At 41.2% G+C, this 21847-nt stretch overlaps 1 protein-coding gene across 1 annotated transcript in view; it reads right to left on the reverse strand.

Annotated features, from left to right (window-relative positions):
* CFAP43 (cilia and flagella associated protein 43) overlaps window positions 1-21847 on the reverse strand; it is a 75279-nt gene that overhangs the window by 32563 nt on the left and 20869 nt on the right. Inside the window, exons 7-17 of the mRNA XM_069460347.1 lie at window positions 21423-21493; window positions 19497-19628; window positions 17768-17884; window positions 16735-16815; window positions 13469-13617; window positions 11491-11594; window positions 8367-8507; window positions 7439-7611; window positions 5781-5930; window positions 3720-3850; window positions 1872-2019 (exon numbers count right to left, since the gene is read on the reverse strand). Coding sequence (XP_069316448.1) covers window positions 1872-2019; window positions 3720-3850; window positions 5781-5930; window positions 7439-7611; window positions 8367-8507; window positions 11491-11594; window positions 13469-13617; window positions 16735-16815; window positions 17768-17884; window positions 19497-19628; window positions 21423-21493 — 1397 coding nt within the window. The remainder of the gene's footprint in view (window positions 1-1871; window positions 2020-3719; window positions 3851-5780; window positions 5931-7438; window positions 7612-8366; window positions 8508-11490; window positions 11595-13468; window positions 13618-16734; window positions 16816-17767; window positions 17885-19496; window positions 19629-21422; window positions 21494-21847) is intronic.

A 21847-nucleotide genomic window follows, 5' to 3' on the forward strand; every position in this document is an offset into this window, starting at 1 on the left:
ATGGAGAAAGCAGAGAGGCTCAGACAGGTCACACTATCACCATTCTGCCGCCTTCCAGTTGCTGTGGCCCAAACGCGCCTGCCCATCGAGGTCTGCATCACCAGCTGTGCTTAGGATCTTAATCTTTTCCTCCTTCTTGAGTTCTTTACACTTTTTTTTTAAATTGCATCTCCCTCTGCATCATACATTTCTCCCTTCTTTTAGATCTTTCCCAACAGTATCCAAATGTGCTTTAGTATCTCCTGCCTTAGGAAAACCACTCTCAATTATCTACCACATTCTCTTTTAGCTATATTACCCTATTTCTATGTTCCCCTTTGCAGCAAAATGTCCTGAAAGAGTTGGGGTGTCATCCTCTCCTGGCTGTCCCATAACTTCACTGGCTGCCTCTGCTTTCCTGAACTCTTCCCCTGGCTCTCTAGAAGTTGCTCTGTTGGGTCCTCGTCTGCCTCTCACCGTTCGGGCTTCCATGATGACCTTACCTGGCTCTATGGCTTTAAATTCCACCCACATGCCCTTGACCCTCACACCAACATCTCCAGTCCCAGCCTCTCCCCAGAACTCAAGGCTCATCTACCCGACGGCCTCCTGGCATCTCCCCTTGGGTGTCTAACAGGCTTCTGGCACTCAGCATGGGTAAAACTGATTTCAAATTCCTTTCTTTCTCCCCCAGAGTCTGCCTCAGCTCCACGAATGGTGCCACCCCTACCCAGTTGTTCAAGTAGAATAATCTAGGAGCTGATCTCGAGTCCTTTCTTTTTCTCTCCCTCTCTGTCCAATCCATCAGCGAGTTCTATCAACTCTACCTCTGAAACCCACCTCGGATCTGCCACTTCTCTCCTGCCCCACAAGACTCTTCCACCCCAGCACCTCCACCCGGACCTCTGCTGAAGCCCCCGAGTCATCTCCCTGCTTCCACTCTTGTCCCCTACAGGAAACATCTCCACACAGCAGCAAGTAACCTTTTCAAAACCGTAAATAAGATCTTGCTAATCCTCTGCTCAGAACACTTGCCAAGGTTCTCATTACAAGCAAAATAAAATCCAAGTCTTTACCTGGCTTGTGAAGCCTTTTGTGAGCTGGTCTCTTCCCACTTTGAGGACCTCACCTCCTAGCACTTTCTCCCCTGCTCGCTTGGACTGCACAGGCCTTTTCTAGGTCCTCACACATCACACGCCAAGCTCTTCCTCCCTCTGGCTCCAGGATTCTTGCTCCCTCCCCCTTTGCACTGTGTTATCCTCTTTTAATTCAGATCTCAGCTGAAATGTCTTTGCTTTGGAGAGACCATCCAGCCAAAGGCGATCACATCCACCTATTCTTATTCATTCACTGAATAGAACTTGTTACTATCTAATTGTTTCTTATTTATTTGCTTATATATCTGCCTCTCCCTGCCCAGCCCAAACCCAATTAGACTGTAAACCCCATGAAATCAGAAACTTTTTCTGTCTTGTTTATGACTGTATCCACCATAGCCTAGCACTTTATAGGCTCTCAATATATTTGTGAAATGAATGAATGTTGTACTCTAGCTAGACACTTCCTAAACAATGTATGTGACATGAATGTATATAGAGAGTGGTTTGACCAAGCACCAGTGTTGGTAGATTTTTTTTTTTTTCCATGCAAGCCCAGATCTTGTACTATGGTTTAAATGAGATCTGAGATGTAATATTTGTGATTGCTTTGAGAAAGGCTGAATATTTTCTCTCAGATGTAGCTGATACTTGTCTGAAAATCATGAGATACCTGGATAAAGAGAAATATTGAAATATCTGCTTAAAGAAAACCACAAAATTCTACCTGACTTAGAAAGAAAAAGCAAGAAAGCAAGCCGGCAATCTAGCTACCCAGCCACATTGGAACTCAACTGTGTGTTCAGGTTCGGAGCCCAAGTCTAAGGAAATTTCTGGTGTTGTACTTAAATAATCATTCTCCTCATCCATGGTACTGATCAGAGAAGTTAATAGTCTCTGGGAATAGTCAAAAATTTCAGTGGCTAAGTTTCCTCCAAGACGCCTGTATTAGTAAGAAGGAAAACATATAGGTTACAAAATCACAATGAATAAAAATCACCTTTAGCAGTATTATTTCCAAATACCTAACCGTATCTTCACAAAGAAACATGTGGACAATTCTCTGCAGACATTCTGATTCAGAAATTCTGGAAGGGGCCCAAGAATGTGCGTTGCTAACAAGCTCAATGATGCTGCAGATTCTACCTGAATAACATTGTTATGGATGATTTAAAGGTCAGAAGTCCAGGTGATTATCGATGGACCATAATGTCATAAGTAGGGCTCCAGCACTTGTTTGCTGTCACCTGAGATGCTATTTGTTCACTGACTATAAAGGATATGTTAGGACTTACATAGTGAGATACAAGTTAATATTTTATTCAGGATTCCACATATGAAATGGGCATAATGATGCAGTCTTCAAAAGAGTCTTTGAAATAAGTGGCTACCAAAATTGTTATGATAGAAAATCTCCACAATATTTAACATTTTTCACAATGTTGCTGAGAAACACCATGTTTTACTACTGCTTTGATCACAGGAGGCACCATGAAATATTATTTTTGCTGAAATGAATCTCATTGACTAGTGATATCCGTTGGCAGGTCAAGCAAGGCAACATTGAAATCCCAGGACACATTTTTCATGTCTCTACCCCTGGGTCATCATGTAGATGTTTGGTAGTATTTGTTTATTTAGAACTTTCATTTTAGTCTAAGCAAAGTCTGAATAACTTAGTATTATCTAAGAAACATCTAATTAGGAAAGTAAATGTGTATATATACATACATACATCATGTGTCAGATTTTTTAAGGGATAAATAGGAACTTTTAAAAGTTATCTTAATATATATTATACATATATATAAACTATGCTTATACATATATAAACTATGCACGTATATAGATAGATAGATGCCTTGATATCTGGGGTCTTGCTGACGGTGGGGGCGTACCCTCTGAAGGCTAGCCAATTTCTAGAGATAGTAAACAACTCTCCCTGGAGCATGCCTCTCAAATGCAAACCAACCAATCCAGAGGCCACACTCCAACCACCTCTTCTAGTGGGCTTTCACTATCAGGGCCACCACTTCCCTCCCCTAATCACCCCAGGGCCAAGCACCAGACATCTGGGGCAGCGCTATACCCCAGAACCCGCTAATATTATTCAAACTAGCCAATCCTAAACCTGCGGATCCTTCCCGTGGAAACCATACTAATGACCGTAGTCCCCGTTTTCCCCACTCCCCCAGCCTCCTGACCCACATGGTGCTTCCTTGCGTGCACTTAAGCAATAATAAAATCTATATTTTATTATTTAATTAAATAAAATCTATATTATTATTATTTTTTTAGACAAGAGTCTCATTCTGTCATGTGGTGTAGAGTGCAGTGGCATGACCATAGCTCACTGCAACCTCAAACTCCTGGGCTGAAGGGATCCTCCTGCCTCAGCCTCCTGAGTAGCTGGAACTACAAGCATGAGCCACCACACCCAGCTAATTTTTTCTATTTTTTGTAGAGACAGGGTCTCACTCTTGCTGAAGCTGGTCTTGAACTCCTGGCCTCAAGCAATCCTCCCACTTCGGTCTCCCAGAGGGCTAGGATTACAGATGTGAGCCACCGCGCCCAGCCTAAAATCTATTAATGTATTTTAAAACACTGTACCCCACGGGGTTGCTTACTGCACACTGCACGTACCTCCACTTCAGGTAGATAAGGGTGCCATCATCTGTCCCATTCACCAGAATGTTTTCTCCGTTCGCTGAAATTCTCACGGACTGAATCCCGTGCCCCTGGTGAGAATGACTCCGACACCGAGCAAATGTTTCCTCAATAGTTTTAGGAACAAGGTGGAGAAATTACAAATGCAATTTTACGACATGGCTTTTCTAACAGGGTTACATGCGCTTTTGCTTGTGGATAAGTCTTTCTATTTGCTAACGGCATTTCAGTTGGTATGGAAGTAGCCTCTTGGTAATAAATAGTATTTGAAATCCCTAGTGCAAACAACATTCCCCAATACTGACTTATTCTCCTACTGCCTTTCTGTAGTGTGGATGGAGAGGGATTATTATCACCAATTTATAACAGGAACCCAGACACAGAGAAGTGAGCGGATTGCAGGAGTCTACCCAGAGAGGGGAGGGCCTTGAGCAAGCAGACATGGCAAAGTCAGACACCTTTAAGAATTGGACAGGTTCTATTTATGAGTGTGATGAGAGAGGGTGGTGGCACTGAGAAGAATGGGCGATAACATGCCCTGGAGGATGCTGATTAAGCCAGTTTAATTAGAACACAAACACATCACCAATATGGTACATTGGGCCACAGTTTAAACTCCTTGACTAAAAAGTGGGATTTCTGTGTCACACTGGTTCTCAACCATGGTGCCTTTTTTTCATTTAATTTTTTGAATAGTTAATACATTCAAATGGTTCAAAATTCAAAAACTGTAAGAGTGCGCTGTGAAATCTCCTTCCTGTCCCCATGCCCCAACACCTCCCAATGGCTGTCCATGTAATTAGTACCTTCATTATCTTTTCAGAGTTTTTTGACACATATAAACAAATTTTTATATAAATATAAATTATTCTTACATAAATTGTAACATAATACTTATGTTACACCTTGCTTTCCCCTTTAACAATCAATATATCTTGAGATTCTTTCTATATTGTTACATAAAGATTTCCTCATTCTGTATTACAGCTGCATAATATTCCATACTGTTTATGTATTAACTATGTGCCATTATTTATTTACCCAGTACTCTGTTGATGGCTACTGGGTTGCTTTTACAAACAGTGCTGCCATGAATAACCTCATATATGAGATGCTTTTCATGTGAGCATAGGTAATAGAATCATCCAGAACAGCTCCGAGGCCTTGCCTGTCTTGCCACTATCAGGTATACCACACATTGTAACTCATTGGAGTGATGGTGTACCAGAGTTTGCAAATCATTCTCTTAAGAATAATCTCTAAGAGATTCAGGACTTTCCATATAAGATCACTTTTGCTCCAGCTGTATTCCAAATATGCTTTCCTACAGGTGAGCCAAAGGAGCCAGGATGTGCACAACCAGGGGCCTAGCTTACCTATGGACCCCAGGGGTGTGGCTTGTGGGTGACTGCAATGCTTCAGGTGTGTGGGAGTAGAAAACTGGGAAAGAATCACTGACCCAATTAAATTTGCCTGTTGACCAGTACATCTCGGTCTCAAAACCTAGAAAAGGATTCCACACCCTTTTGGGAGAAGTAACTATTTTCAGTTTCTCAGGGGTCTGAGGACCGGCAGCAGCAGCCAACCAGGAGGCCCTCCAGCCCAGGGAGAGAGCATGTTTGCACAGCAGTTCACTGTTTCCAAGGCAGTTTTGCATAGGCCCTCGCACCAGAATCCCAAGGCATGAGAGCTTCCCCGATTTCACAGGTGAGCACCTGAAGCCCAGGGAAGCTGAGTTTTGCGTCAGTTTCCAAGACACAAAACTAACTGACAATGGAGCAGGGCTGGCGCCCGTCCCTGCTGCCCTGCCCAGTGCTTTTCACTTGCATCCTACTGCTTGGAGTTTCCTCCCTTACAGATTCAAACCTCACCACATAGAAACACCAGTAAAAATGTTAACGTCATTAATACCATCAGTGGTAAAAAAGTTGAGTCAATTTACTTAAAAATTCCAATTCCTTCTCTAAGGGATTTTTGTTCCTTATACAAGATCTATATATACACCCCATAATTTTTTTTTTTAAAAAAGGAGTTTACCAATGTATAAACATCTCGGATACACAGAATTCCACATTTAGCTATTGTTGCAAGCCACAATCCATGTGAAGACAGATAGAGTATTCCAGGTCCATACTGTTTGCTTTGCACTTTTTGGAATGGTTTAAGAATGCAAACACCACTATGTTCCTGCCAATCAAAGAAAACAACCACATTATAGAAAAGATCAGGTGAGTGGCATCTTCTTCAGGTTTGCAGATGTGAATGCACGTACAGTCAGCTTCAAATCCACAAACATTATCATTGGAAACAAACTGATGTAGGATAAAGTGGGAACCTGTATTTGCGCCATTTTCCCCAACTTTGTTTGCAAGTAAAAGTTTGTTTCTGCCAACTAAGGAAACTCTTCATTATATGTTAGCCTGTCATTAAAGATCCCAGCCTACACTGACAGTCTCTATTATTCCTAATCATTTTCATATGTCCTCATACTCAAGTCAAAATAAGGCAATCAGGTCAGGCACGGTGGCTCATTCCTGTAATCCTAGCACTCTGGGAGGCCGAGATGGAAGGATCACTTGAGCTCAGGAGTTCGAGACCAGCCTGAGCAAGAATGAGATCCCGTCTCTACAAAAAATAGAAAAAATTAGCTGGGCGTGGTGGCACGTGCCTGTAGTTACAGCGATTCGGGAGGCTGAGGTAGGAGAATCACTTGAGCCCAAGAACTTGAGGTTGGAGTGAGCTATGATGACACCACTGCACTCTACTCGGTCTGACAGAGCGAGACTCTGTCTCAAAAATGAATAAATAAACAAACAAATAAATAAGTCAATATTCCCCCTGTGTGTCTCATGCATTCCCACCACCAGGCCTCTGCACATGTCCTTCCTTTTGTCTGGACTGCCCTTGTCCACTCTATCCCCACCGGTCCACCCTGCCTCCCTACATCAGCACTGCCCACCCCCAGCAAGATTGCACACAATATTTCCCCATGTCTAAATCTGAACTATTCTTCAAAGTTCAGTTCAAATATTGCTTTGTCCATGAACCTTTTCTTGAATCCCCCTTGCCATGAACCGTTTCTTTCTTCCCTGGATTTCTATGTCTAATACTGGCTACTCTGGGAGAGAAAGGCTTTGATTGAAGAATTTAGAGAGGAATGGAGGTAGATACTACTGGGGCAGGAGGATAGGCAACAGCAGGAAGCTCAGTGGCCAAAGGGCAGCAGGCTGGAAGGCACTGGGCTAACATGTGCAGCAGGAGGTGACACAGTGGAGGAGCTGGAAGAGAGAGTAAAGGAAGGATGCCAGGAACATAGCTTTATTATTTTGTGCAAGTTTTCTTAGGGCACAGCTGCAAGTTCCACTGAAAATCATTTACCCTGTAGCCCCTGGCATCTGTAGAAAAGATTTTCTGATGCTAGATTGTTTTTTACGGCAATGAACTAACATCATCTGCATGTTTATCTGACAAGTATGATGTATGTGGCACAAGTGTGAGTTTGATCAAATATATTTTATGGTGGATTAACAAATAACACTAATTATCCAACTCAAGGGAATTATGTTAATATAATAAAGCCATTTGTTTTAACTGGATGATTCTGTTAAAGTAGTCAAGAGGATCACATCTAATTAGGACAGTGTGTCAATCTTGATTGCTAACATAAATGAGAGCATGCTTAAGCTTTGACATACTTCTTCAGGAAGAGGATAGCTGCAGATGTACGGCACGTGACTGCAGAAGCCATATATTTGGTTACTTTGAAAGTCCAAGACGGCAGAGGACAGAGAGTGGTCCACCTCATACAGGTACTTATGAATGAATTCATCTCTCAGCCTCCCTCTTTCATCAGCAAAGGTTACAGAGACTATCAGATTTGAAAAAGAAGAGAGATCACTTGCATAATATATTGATTTTATTTTTTTAAATCATTATGAACAGTTATGAAAGGCAAAATAAAAATTTTAAATGCTCCATTAATATTGCAGAGGGTATTAGGTGATAAAAATAATTTAGAAACAACTTGTCTCCACTGCAAATACTTGAGTATTAAATGACTGACAGTGAGTAAAATAGCTTTTGTAAGGCCTTGGTTAATTTTGTCAGTTAACTTAGAGACATAGCATTAAAAGAAACTCGTGATGGCTTAGAGATTCTTAATTAAAACACAAAAGTACTTTGAGGTTTTCAGCTTTTTCTACTCTGTAATGATATATTTGCAAAATTGTTATCCAGACATATTCGTCATTAAAACAAAGATTGTCTATTTTCTCCTACCTTCTTATCCAGGAAGCTTTCTTTGTAATTTTATCAGTGGAGGTAACTACACTGTAGTCTACTTGAATTTGACTATGTATATTTAAAGCTACAAAACAAGAGACATCACAAAATGACAAACCAACTTGACACAAGTGTCAGTTCATCCTGTTTCTTTTCTCCGATAATCAAGCAGATTCGTGTAAATCACGTTATAAATTGTTTAGCAGCCATATAGTTTTACTTTGTAAAGATGGACAAAAGGCAGCCATTTAGCTCTTCTAAGATTAAAAACAAAAAAACAAAAAGCCCTCGCAATGACTTATCTGGGCCCAGGACAGAACTGGTTTCTCAATTTTCCGTTACCTTGTGGTAGTATCACAGGCAGAGTGAACGTTTCCAGCCTGCTTCTGCCTGTTTCTGGAAGCGGGGAAAGCACCAGCACTTCCACGATATCTGTTTCCAGAAGAGACACTGTGGATATTTGCAAAATGTCTTTGCCCACCTCTGCAAGCAAACAGAAATCAACACCACAGTGGTCATCGGCAAGTTTAAGGAAACTTTTACCTTCCCAATTAAGATATCGCATTATAGACTTGCCTTTACTAAATCTTTAGATCCAAATTTATTTATCAGACATTTAAAGTGACCTTTAAATGTAAGTGACAGGGACATTTTTGATGCCAGGATGAAGGATGCTCCTGGCAGATTCAAACCAGCCCAGCTTGGCTCAGGCTTCTTCCCTAACAGCTGGGGTGGCCCCCAGGGGGCGCCATGTCTACCCCCTTCGTCACCGTCTGAACGCTCTGACCCCTCGCGCGCCCACTCCAGCCAGGTTACCCCCTAATATCGCCAAACTCAGGCCTCGGCGTTCTCTGCATCTGTGGTCGGGGATTGCGAGCGTCCCCCCTTGCAAGGTGTGCCAGGCTGCAGCCCACCTTGGATCCACTCCAGAGTGGCTCCCCCACTGCTCACGGGACTGTGCCTCGGGTGGCACTTCTCAGGCCGCCACATCAGCCCTGCCCCTAGGTGTTCCGCACGAGACCTTTCCTCTTATTAACAACACCGAGGACATCTCACACAGGCTCAGCCTCAGCTGTCTATTTCCGTCCTGCCCCCTCCTTTCCTGACAACGATGTGGGAACGAAATGTAACCCCTTCCTGTCTGTGACTTGGGGACCATTCCTCTAATCACCTATTAGACCGTCCACTGTCAATTACCTCTTTTTATCTTGTGTCCCTTATGGTTCCTTTTCTCCAACCCTCAAGACTCCACTGTCTTCAAATAAAACCTTCCTTCAACTCTTGCTTCCTCACAACGGTTACCATCTGACCCTCTTTTCTCCACTGCAAACTTCCTAAAATATGTCACCACTCACTGACTTCATTTTCTGACCTCTGTTTCCTCGCTAACCTCTCTGTCTCTCCATTCGGAAGCAGCAGCTCTCCCAGGGGTCACCCGCTGACTGGCGAGCACGTGAGGGCCTCACCCCAGTCCTCACCCACTCACACTTGTCACAGGCGGCACCTCAGCCAGCCTTCCTTCCTCCAGCGCTTTCTGGGGAGGGTGACTCCCAGTTCTCTTGTTACTCTGGCCCATCCTCAGTTTTCTTCACTGCCTCATCTTCCTCGGGCCACGCTTCAGTGTAAACGTAGACCAGGTTTCCATTCACAGCTTCTTCCATCCCACCCCCTGGCCAGGCAGCTATGTTAAAAAATGGAACATTTAGGCAGGATATGCATCCACTCTGAGGTCAGCCACAGGCCCTGCCACTCTCAGTGCCATCTAATTTACATATCAAGGTCACCTGTTTGGCCCCATTGAGCATTTTAGGTTTGCTTCTACTCTGGTTTCTTGAGCCATTTCATTAGCTTCCATGATTTCAAGATCAGAATTCTATCATTAAGACTTGTACTGCAACTCTATTTCCAAACTTAGGCCAAATATCCCCAAACGAAGAGCTTATTGGCTTCAAACCTGCAGAGCTTGTCAGCTAGCCCTATCTTTCAACCTCTAAAACTTTCTTCTTCAGTTAGTGACATCAACTTCCATCAACCACGCTAGAAATTTTGGAGTCGTTGTTGATCCCTCCCCTTCACATATAATCGAATACCAAGTCCTACGGATTCCAACACTCATAGCTATCCCGTTTTCTCTTTCCATGACTACGACCTGGGTTTGTGCATCGTCGATAAGAGCGCACACCCTGAAGGTGGACTTGCCAAGTCTGAGTCATGGCTCTGTCGCTAACTAGCTGCATGACCTTGAACAAGCACTTAACCTCGCTGTGCCTCAATCACCTCATCTGTAAAATGGGGATAATAGTAGTATCTACCTCATAAAAGTCGTCTAAGAGTTAAATGAGTAGACACATGCCAAGGGCTTAGAACACTGGCTGTTACGTAGTAAGGCATCCCTCAATAAATGTTGGCTGTTGTTATGATTATGACTATTATCATCTCTTGTCTTGGCTAGTACTATAGCTTCCTAACTCATCTTTTTTATTTCATTGTCTTCCCTTTCTACTCCATCCTTCACACTGGTGCCAGAGTCGCCTTCTAAAAACCAAGTCAAATCATGCCAGTTCCGTCTTGGAAGCTCCGATGATGTCTCATTAACCATAGAACAAATTCCAGACTTGTGGGAATGATATTCAAGTTCCTTCATCATCTTTCAGACATCATTGCCACGGTAACCTTCTAGTAAACTCTTCCATTTACCTGTTACACCAGGCCTTTTACCACTCCAAGTACCTTTGTTCCTATTATTATTTTGAGCAGGATACTAATATGCACCATCCTAAACTTACGAAAATCCTTCAATCCTACTACTTTAAACCCTTGGAAAACTCTCCCCCAGTCCTCTGCGCCTCCTTACCTGTGCCCACCTTCCCCTCCACTCTTTTCCACACACCTGGCAGGATTAATTGCTCCTGTTTCTGAGCCTACACAGTACTCTGCTTTTTCCTCCTCTACCAAATTGTCTCCCTGATGCTTTCATCCCTCATGAGACCTGGGTTCAGCATTTTGCACCTAGAAGGCACTTGATAAATTTTATAAATAAATGGATGGATTTTAAAATTGGGGGTGGAGAAATATACATATATATATTTGGTACTTAAAGCCAGAGAGAAAATAATTAGTTCTTTATTAAATAGAGATCAAATATTACTTTAAAAATATTTCAGAGAGAAATCAACCCAACTTCTTCTTATAACAACATTAGGAATGTTTAGCAATTTCATTAATTCAGTAATTGATTCAAAAGAATTTATTTAGCATCAACTATGTACCAAGCAGATAACTCTAATATTTCAAATACATCTAAATATAACATGAGAATTCTCCTAAATAACTTTAACAGTTATTTAAGTGTTTCTCTTTTACAAAATCTACCATAAATAACTGTTTAGAGTTCCATTTTCACAACCTTAAATTCTTTGGAATAAAGTGATCAATATTTTAAATTAATAAACATTCTATGTTGTACCTGTGAATCCGATAATCTGAAATGAGCTTGTGGGCTTGGCATTGATAATAAAGATGTTTCCTTCTGACGTTCCAACCAACAGAAATAGTCCTCTCTGGTCATAACTAGAAAAGAAAAAATCTGATTATCAGATTATTCTTGTCTCGCCAATGAGATGGTTAACAAGTTTATTGAATGACCATGGGGATATGTTCAAAACCAGTCATTCTTATGGTTTGCGATTTTTAATATTCTCTGACCTCATCAAAGCTGGGTGACTACATATAGGTATAATCATTATACTCTAGACCAGTGCTATTTCCAGGTTACAACTTATAAGTACACTCAGAAGATTCAGTAAAGATGGGCAACTGTTTCATCATAAGTGCACGAAATATGTCAGTAGAGCCTTCTTGATGTTTCAAGTGAAAATAAGCAATTGTCAAATTAGCAACGGGTGTGACATTTCATCACCCTGTGTGTGGTACCTGGCAGGAGGAGGAAAAATGTAGTGAAACATTTCTATAATGTCATCAAATTAGGAAAAAGTAGGAAAATGCAAATTAGAATAAGAGGAAAGGATCTGAGAAAGGAGAGGCACAAAAAACTATGGTGCAGAGAGCAGGGGGTAAGTGGAGGGAGGTTATCTATCCTTCCCCACGGAGCCGGAGGTGGCAGAGCTGGGCAGGCAGGGCCCGGAACGCAGAGCCAGCTCCTCCGTGCTGAGCGGGGCAATTCTGGGAAAATGCTTCTTTTCACCTTTCCGAACCTCAATTCCCTAATTTGTGTAATACGGACAAGAATAGTTCCTTTCTGACTGGTGTTTCAAGAATCACATTCAATAAGTTACAATGACCTCAAGCTGTAAAGCAGGACACAATGTCAGTTCTTAATAATACTTAATATTATGATAAATTTTAAAAAGAAAGAGGCTTGGTGTAGTGGCTCAAGCCTGTAATCCTAGCACTTTGGGAGGCCAACCCAGGAGGATTACTTGAGGCCAGGAGTTTGAGACCAGTCTGAGCAAGAGAGAGATTCCTGTCTCTACTAAAAACAGAAAAGTTAGCCAGGCATGGTGACATGTGCCTGTAGTCCCAGCTACTTAGGAGGCTGAGGCAGGAGAATTGCTTGACTCCAGGAGTCTGAGGTTGCAGTGAGCTGTGATGATGCCACTGCATTCTAGCCCAGGTGACACAGTGAGACCCTATCTCAAAAAAAAAAAAAAAAAAGTAATAATAATAGCAACACACAAGTCCAAATCCAATGTCTCTGTAGTCATCTTAAAAGTATTGCTTCAAAAGATTTGAAATAGTCTAAATGTCCATCATTATACTGTTTAAAAAAAAAAATGATGGTTATTTACATAATGCAATACTATGGGGCTAGAAAGAAAAATGAGGATGGTCTTTATGTGGATATAAAACATTCTCTAAGATATACCATTAAGTGAATAAAAAGTGAGTTACAAAACATTGTATATAGTTTTCTCCCCTTAAAAGCAAAGGCAGTGAGTGACTGGAACCCAACAGCCTGGGCTCAAACTCTATCGTTTGCTGTTGACTATCTGTGTAATACTGAACAAGTTACTTAAACTTTTTGTGCCTCATCTTCCTCAGCTGTAAAATGGAGACAAGAAGAGCGTGTACTTCATGGAATTACTACAACAGATGTGCCCGGGCACACTTAGGTAAGTGCTTGATGATTATTCATATGAATAAAAGGAAGTACTTATTTTTTTCCTTGTTTATGGATGAAACATCTCTGGAAAGAGACACAAGAAATTGGTATCAGGCTGCCACCAGGAAGAGAACAGGGTGAGTGGGGACAAGGATAGGGACTCCTCTGTACACCCCTCTCTACTTTGTGAATGGTGAACTGAGTGAATGTGTTAATATTTGAACAAATGAAACATGTAAAACTTAATAGAAATGATGGCTTCACTGGAATTCTTGACGGACAGGCCTGGCTTGGAGCTGCTGCCGGAGCAGGAGTTACTTACACGAGGTGCTGCACGGACGATTTGGAGAGAAAGGCCTTGTGAAGGACCTGCGGGGATTCCGGATCCTGGACGTTGATGAAGTGGACAGAGCCTCCCACGGTGCCCACGGCTGCGCAGAGGGAGGAGGGAGAGCAAGCCAGAACCGTGGCCTGTTTGAAATAAACCCAGAGGTTTGTCTCCGCTGAGCTGGAGCACGAAGCCTGCTCTCCTACGTGTAAGAATCCTACCATTTATTTGAAAAGCCTCCCGAATGAGAAACGTGGTGGGTGACGTGTGGTGCATTATTCCACGTTAGAGACTCAACATGCCTGAGCTAATCAATTGCATAAGAAGTCTCAGGAATCTTTCAGCCTAAATTAGAATGACAAAAATATCGACGGATTGCTTAAACTTTAAATCACGGCTTCATTTTTATCCCTAAATGATGAAATGACTCCCAGGTAATGAAATGATGATACCAATATCTACGTAAATGACTATGAAACAATTAGACCAAAAATAATGCAAAATAAAGTAAGAAATTTAAAATAAATTTCTAGCATCTTTTGTACATTTTTGTGGAATGTTAGTGATTTTTAAAATCAGCATTCATCTACTGAATAACGGCAGATCCTGAGATGCCGGTCTGACTGAGGAAGACTTAAGAAAATAACTATATCACTGGATCATGTAGTCAGTCACCAGAAAAATGCGTAACAGATTCCTGTTTATCTCACGATTATTTATATACAATATAATGTCTAAGAGAATAAGCTTGTTTTCACAATACTTAAGGAATCAGAATTATTCTTCTATAATTACACCTTGTAGATTATTTCAAATAAAATCATGGAAAGTTAGAGCAGGAAAAGAATTTACGAGACCGTCATTTTGCAAAATAGCAAATGGAGGCCCAGGGCGTGCAGCAATCTGCCCACAGCTGGGGACAAAGTTCAGAGGAGCACTCAGGTGTCCGGCCTCATGAGAACACACACAGTCTCACAACTGAGTGGGCTTTCATTATTTTTAACTGAAAGCCTTTTCTCGGTGTGCGTATGTGGTGTGTGTTCCCAAAATAATCAGTTGACATTCTCCTCCGTTCCAGGACAATAGTGGCTTAGTCTGAAAATGTACAGTGGTAGCCAGAGGGGTCTCATGTACCCTCACAGGTGCCATCAAGGGAAACCACTAGTGGCCAGTGTCTTGCCATTGTGGTGCTGGGCTGGGTTCCCCAAGGACCACTGCCTCTAGAGTCCAAGACAGCACAGTTCCAGGCATAGGCAGGGAGATCTGGCCTCAGCATCACTGGGTCTATCCTCAGATCAATTCTCCTTAGGGCAGCCATAGCCTCCAGCAAAGAAAACCACTGCATCTTCCCAGTGCAGGCTGAACCACGTGAGTGCACCCTGCCTGGTCTGGAGCTCAACGAAGGTTCACCAAGGCCTTCTGATGGTGCCTATTACCCCTCCTTGGACAAGAGAAACAAGGTAAGTCCTGCTTACACAGGCCTCTGGATAGGTTGTTAAACGTTTGTGTGTCTCATCTGTAAAAGGAGTTGTGATCAGATGAACTTGTAAGATCTCTTCTAGTTCTAGTAATTCGAATAGAAGGGAATACATGTAAGTGTTTGTCAAATAGGTTATGGGTTTTTTTCATGTTTCATGGTATTTTAGGTAAGAACTTTTATCTTTACTTTTGAGAGAGAGTTTTATTTACCCCATTGAATTATGTATCTTTGGCATCTTGTAATCCTCTTACGTAAGGTATGATGCTTTGTCTTTTATTATTGAGATTTTAACTTTATAAAGGGGAAGGATTAAAACTTCCCTACCTATTAACATGCAAATGATGATAACTTTAAAAAAAAAACAGCATTACCATTGCTTTGTGGTCCTTTTATGTTTTGTAATATTTTTGTTTGTTTTTGAAATAGGGTCTTGCTCTGTTGTCCAGGCTAGAGTGCAGTGGTGCAATCATAGCTCACTGCAACCTTCAACTCCTGGACTTGAGCGATTCTCCTGTCCCAGTCTCCTGAGTAGCTGAGACTACAGGAGTGCACCACCATGTCCGGCTAATTTTTCTTATTTTTTTTGTAGAGACAGGGTCTCACTATGTTGCCCAGGCTGGTCTTGAACTCCTAGCCTCAAGTGATCCTCCCACCTCGGCCTCCTAAAGTGCTAGGATTACAGGTGTGAGCTACTGCACCAGGCCCTGTAATATTATTTTATGTAAAATGCACTATGAATAGTGGTATCACATTGTGTCAGGTGCTGTGAGCAGTTGTGGTTTGCCACTCGGCATCCATATGCCCTCCTGGAAATTTTCTTGAATATCCACTGAAAAACCATCCCTCCCCTATTTTCAGGACTGAGTGCAATGGCTCTGACTCCATTTCCAGGGCTCAGCTTATGCCAATTGGCATTTCTTGTCTCCCTGTCCATAGTGACTAGCTCAGGGACGTTATTAAGGCATTAGAATATATTTATCAAACCTTCTGGAAAGGAGAAACTTCCTTGTTCTTCCCTCCCCTACTGTAGGAGTTTCTCTCCCCCGATAGTGTGATGTGAGGTTGGACCCTGTGGCATCTGGGTGCCACTAAATGGGGCCTAGGATGAAACTAAAGGCCTAGTGTGGAGACAGAAAGACAAGGTCCTTGATATGTCATTTGAGCTGCTGGACTGGGGCACACATGAGGCAGATAAGTTCTGTACTTTATAGATGCTTAAGCCAATAACCCCCACTTTTTAAATTTTGGCTTAAGCTGGTTAGAGTGGCAATTTTCTTTCATTTCTAACTGATCCCCTTGCAGTTAGATGGGGCCATTTAATCAGTATGGCCAAAGGGCTATTTCATTTCTGAGCAAAAGCACTTAATTGTTGATTCAAGAGCTTCCTGCTCCCTGCCAAAGACCCTCTTGCCCTGGCACTGAGGAGCTATTGGTTGGTGGAACCTCCATCAGCCTACCTCCCTGAGGAACTGTGTAAGAGAGACCCCCGTCAGTCCACAATGAATTACAGCATGAGTAAGAGATAAACCACTAGGGTTTCAAAAATAACTGCCACCACAGAAAAACTTGTCCTTTCCTACAACCAATAGAGTATGTTGTGTTCCACTCTCTGGGCTGTGGCACGCACCTTACACACAGGAATGACTCCAAATCTATAAAGTAAAAATGCAATAAGGCCTCTGTAGCAAGTATTTCCACAGACTATTGACATATCAATGTGAAAAGGCAGATTGGACTAGGATTCAACACTTAAAAAAATCCATTTGTCGGGTACACTTACTGGGGTATTCAGATAAATCTTGCTTACACAAGTGCAATCTTCCATCCACCAAACACAAACTTCCCCGGAATGTGTGAGTGTCTGTAAAAGAAACAAAAGCAAAACTCTAAATGCAAAATAAGACTCTTCTATGGAAGAATGTTTTATCTTCCTTTCTAGTATATCAATCTGATGATTAGTATAAAATTTCATTTCACTTATGTGGATCACAAATAATTATTTTACAATTTCAACATCAATAGTTCTTTTCTGAACAAATATTAACTATTATCTTTAATACGACTTAAGTAACACACAATAACTAATCAGGATTAGAAAAGTAATTTAGTATAAAATTTCATGTAACATATTTAAGACAAAAGTTATTTGGAAATTCAATGGGATCATTGCTGTTCTTTTTAAAATTACTAGACTTTATTTTTTTAAGAGCAGTTTTAAGATCACAGAAAAATTGAGCAGAAAGTACAGGGAGTTCCTCTTCCTCTTCCCCTTCCCTTCCACACATACAACCACTCTACTATTAACACCTTGCTTAAGTGTGGTATATTTGTCACAATTGATGAGACAATATTGATATACTATCATTGACTTCTTAGACTGAATTCACGTATTGTGCATGGCAACGATTCCATCTGCACCCTCGGGTGCTGCTGCATCTCTGAAAGGAGGTAAATGCTAATAGTTTAGCCAGCATTGACAACTCATTAGCAATGAACATGTTTAATGGCCTGGCTTGCAGAGCTTGGGTGCTGAGTACTAAAAGGATGGCTCCTAAGATCTCAGTTGGTTGGCTGTTTTCAGAAGACAATGTTATGAAGTCACAATATGATGGAGTCAGTCTCCCTGGGGAGTAGATTGGATGATGGAAGTGGCTAGCATCTCTACCACAGTCTTCAAGGACAGACGCTGCCTCCTATTTGCATTGTTTTGCACATGAACTCCCAAAGTTACCCAGTTGCATATGGATAGAGATTTTAAATCTTGAAACAGCATATCTTTAAATCCTACTGTGACACCATAGAATATTCCTTACCATGAAGTGTTCGGTTCCAGGAGTGACAAAGTCAATTGCCAGGAATTTCCCATCACAAGCATCTAGGACTTTATCTAATGTTGGCTCCTCACCAAAAGTGTAGATGTAAACAGATCCCTGGTACACACACAAAAGCAAAGAAAGGTATGGTTAATTGTTGTGTACATAGTACAACAAATATTTATTTAATGCCTAGGTAAGCAACACACCATGTGGGAGAAGGTGATGGGAAATCATAGATAAACTCAGTAAGGACCTGGCCTTGAGGAGCTTAAAAATCTAGATGCTTGATTTGTTTGTTTATTGATTGATTGATTGATTCATTCATTTATTTATTCATCATTTAGAATAATCATAAATAGGACCTTCTTCTTCAATTCCAGGCATTTGGGTTTTTTTGTTTGTTTGTTTGTTTGTTTTATTTTGTTTTTGAGACAGTCTCACTCTGTTGCCTGGGCTAGAGTGCCGTGGCGTCAGCCTCACTCACAGCAACCTCAAACTCCTGGGCTCAAGAAATCCTCCTGCCTCAGCCTCCCGAGTAGCTAGGACTACAGGCATGCACCACCATGCCCGGCTAATTTTTTCTATATATTTTTATTTGTCCATATAATTTCTTTCTATTTTAGTAGAGACGGGGTCTCGCTCTTGCTCAGGCTGGTCTCGAACTCCTGAGCTCAAACGATCCACCCGCCTTGGCCTCCCAGAGAGCTAGTATTACAGGCGTGAGCCACCATGCCTGGCTCAGGCATTTGTTTTTTAAATTACAAAACATAAAGAAACACTTCTTCCTGATTTTGAAAATAATGTCTATTTATGTAGAAAATTTGGAAAATGTGGAAAACCAGAAAAGTTGTTAAGATGAACTAAGATATTTTAAGATTGTCATTTATTCATTAAAACATAGCACAGTGTTTTTAAACTTCTGGTAATTATCAGAAACTTACGTCTTTTCATATTCAAATTTAAGTCATCTTTTAGGCAGAAAAATCATTGAACTTTGCCTGTAATTCATCCAGAATTGTTGCCTAATGATATAAATGTCTGATAATCCTGACCTTTGAGGGGCAGTCCATTAATAAGGAGTCTTCCTACCAGTATAATTGAACATCTGTTTTTACCCTTCTTCCCCTCTCTTCTTCTATTCCAGAACCCATATTTTCTTTAGTGAACCACCTGTGTCCCTAGTCTCCATGTTTGAGTAGGTTGACTCTACCCAGCAACGTAGGCATGTGACTTAAGTTTAGCTAATCAGAGTTTAGAATTCCCCTGGCCACAGTGAGTGAGTCAGGGGTAGACAGATGATCCAAGTTAGTGCAATGAGCCTAGATTCCGAAACATTTTTTCCAGCTGCTATCTTTCCACCAGGGTCACCAAGAGGATAGAAATATAAGCTGGAGCTACTGGAGGCTCTCTTAACACCACAAAGTATAAAGTCTGCATGGAAATGGAGACAGCAGAGAGGAAACAGAGCCAAGAGATGCAGGAAAACAAAGCCCAGAGGCATCATGGGAGCTCCTGGATTTAGATCATCTCCTACCCCTTTCACTTAGTAAAAACAAACAACTCTTTGTTATTTCAGTCTTTTAAATTGGGTGTTTTTTATTTGTAACCTAAAGAGTCTTGACTGGTAGAGTATCATGCAGTGCACTCTGCTTTTCATTCCTGGCATGGAATGATGACAATAATATAATTTGAAAATTGCATATCAAGAAATTTCCATCAAGCATACCTTGTCTGTTTGAATCAGCAACCTTTTGTAACTGGGAGAAAACATCAAATGTTCAACAGGCTCTTCAATCTCAAGAAAATCCTCCACTTTGTAACTTGAATCTTTAATAATAAAAGAATACACAATGCCATCCTAGAGACCAAAAACAAAGAGATAAATGCAGAAAATCAGTCTCAGTCAATGCGTAGTATACTTTCCTCATCAAATAAGCTAAGACTTACCCACTGTTTATGTGGAATCATCATCGAAATGTAAACACCCTATGTTTCCGTTATCTGGAATGCACTGTCCTCTCGTCTTCGTTTAGGTAACTTTTCAACATGCTCCCTTGTCAAGCTTTAATTGTATCTCTCTGCTGACACATTTTTTCAATTACCTAAAATTTCACTGATCTCTCCTTTCTTTGAGCTTCTCTAGCAGCTCTCCTCTCACCGCAATCTTTACAAGAGGCGGGCAAGTGAGGCAGCAGTTGTGTGGCTTATGCATAGCAGCCTCCTTCCTTCCTGATGTATGTTCCTTAATCATTGCTTTACATGCATTTCTTACCTCCCTAAATGACCCAGGGGTGGGGACTGTGTCTTTTATTCCCTAGAACATGGCAGGTGTCCAGTAAAAATGGGTTGGTTGATTGGTTGGTGGTAAACAGGTTTAGGTTAGTTTAACTACTCTCAAGAGGAATTCGAGTTATTTTTACAACAGTGCGTTTGGGAGAAATCTATCCATCAGTTTCTAGTTTAAGCCCCATCATGACTGAGAGTAGGTATTTGTGAGATGGCTGGGTTAAGATGATTGGGACCAGGAGGGGAAAACATGCAAGGTGCTTTCTCCAAGCTCATCATAATTCCCCACCCCTCACCAGAGCAAATGCTACAATCATTTCTTTAAAGTAGGTTAAAACAAACACCAAGGGTGTTCTTCAAGAGACAAGAGTTGTGAAAGGCCACAAATGCAAACAATATGTAGGAGGGAGGAGGGGGTCGTCCACTGCAGGGCTGGCTGAGTGTAGGTGATGAGCTCCTGACGGCTTCCCATGGGTGCAACTACATCTCTTACTCTGACGTTGTTGCCTAGCTGCCCTCAGGGTGCTGGAGGTGTGATCTGTGGCAATGGAACAGACAAAGCTAACAGTGGACTTGGGACAGCTATGATTAGAACTAAAATTCTTGTATAGGTCAGTGCCAAACCTTATCATGGTTACACTGATTACAACATCATGGAAAAACATGGGCTGACCCCTTTTCATATGTACAGAGGGCGTGTGTTCTAACAAATGAGAGCAAAGACTTTGGAGTTTGACACACCTGGGTTCCAGCTCTAGCTCCTCCCACACACTTGCTGGTGAACTCTCTAAGACCTGGTTCCTTGTCTATAAGGAGGGTGTCGATAGTTTGTGTTTGATAAGGTTGTTGTGAGGACTGATAAGATAATACAAGTAAAGCACTTATCTTGGTGCCTGGCACAAAGTAAGCACCAAGTCAATGGAGGCTACTAATACAAAGTCGAATATCAACAGTATAATACATGTAAGCTAAATGAGCATGCACAAGAGTCTAAGCTATAGCTTAGACAAAAGTTTCTAAATTTATGTCCAACAACCTAATACATTAAGTGCAGAAATGAGCATGGAATTAGGATATTAAGTGTTTTTTTCACTAGGGAAGGGCAATGGATTTTTAAATTCTCTTTTTATTTATTTGCAATAGATAGGTATATGGTAGTTCATTGTATTGTTCCCTTCCTTTTGTATATATTTGAAATTATTCATAAGAAAAATTTTTATAATAGCATCCAAAGGGGAAATAATTTTAATTAATAACCTAATAGCCCTGGCTTCCCAAAATATGGCTTATAATACTAAATGGCAATAAATTGAAATTGTGTATTTTCTTTGAAAGCAATTAATTTTGAAAAAAAAAAATACATTACAATTCCAGAAGAAAACACGCCCTCCTTCTGATATACCAAGGTGACTGGACTGATAAGATTTTTTCTGTGTGCTGGAAAAGAAAAACAAAGTAAAGCAGGTGACATAATTAAAATTATAATATAACAATGAATATTTAATAAAAGTTGCTTAGTAATGATTACTAATGTAAATCACACAAGTTGTAAGGTCCGTATCATCAGGTCTGTGTAACTGGCATTAGAGGATTATATAATAAATTTATTTTTTAGGAAAATTTTGTCAGAGGTTTTAAGAGGCCAGGGGAAAAAACAACAAACCAAAACTATATTATCATGGAACTGACATTTTGCTAGATGCTGCGAAGCACACTTGCCTTTCCTTCGAAGACTGTTCACACCTCCCAGCAGTCCCTTTTCCAACTCCCACTGGAGTCCAGGTGCTTATG

This window comes from Eulemur rufifrons, chromosome 28 (assembly GCF_041146395.1).
Source record: "Eulemur rufifrons isolate Redbay chromosome 28, OSU_ERuf_1, whole genome shotgun sequence".
In the NCBI taxonomy this organism is placed as follows: domain Eukaryota; kingdom Metazoa; phylum Chordata; class Mammalia; order Primates; family Lemuridae; genus Eulemur; species Eulemur rufifrons.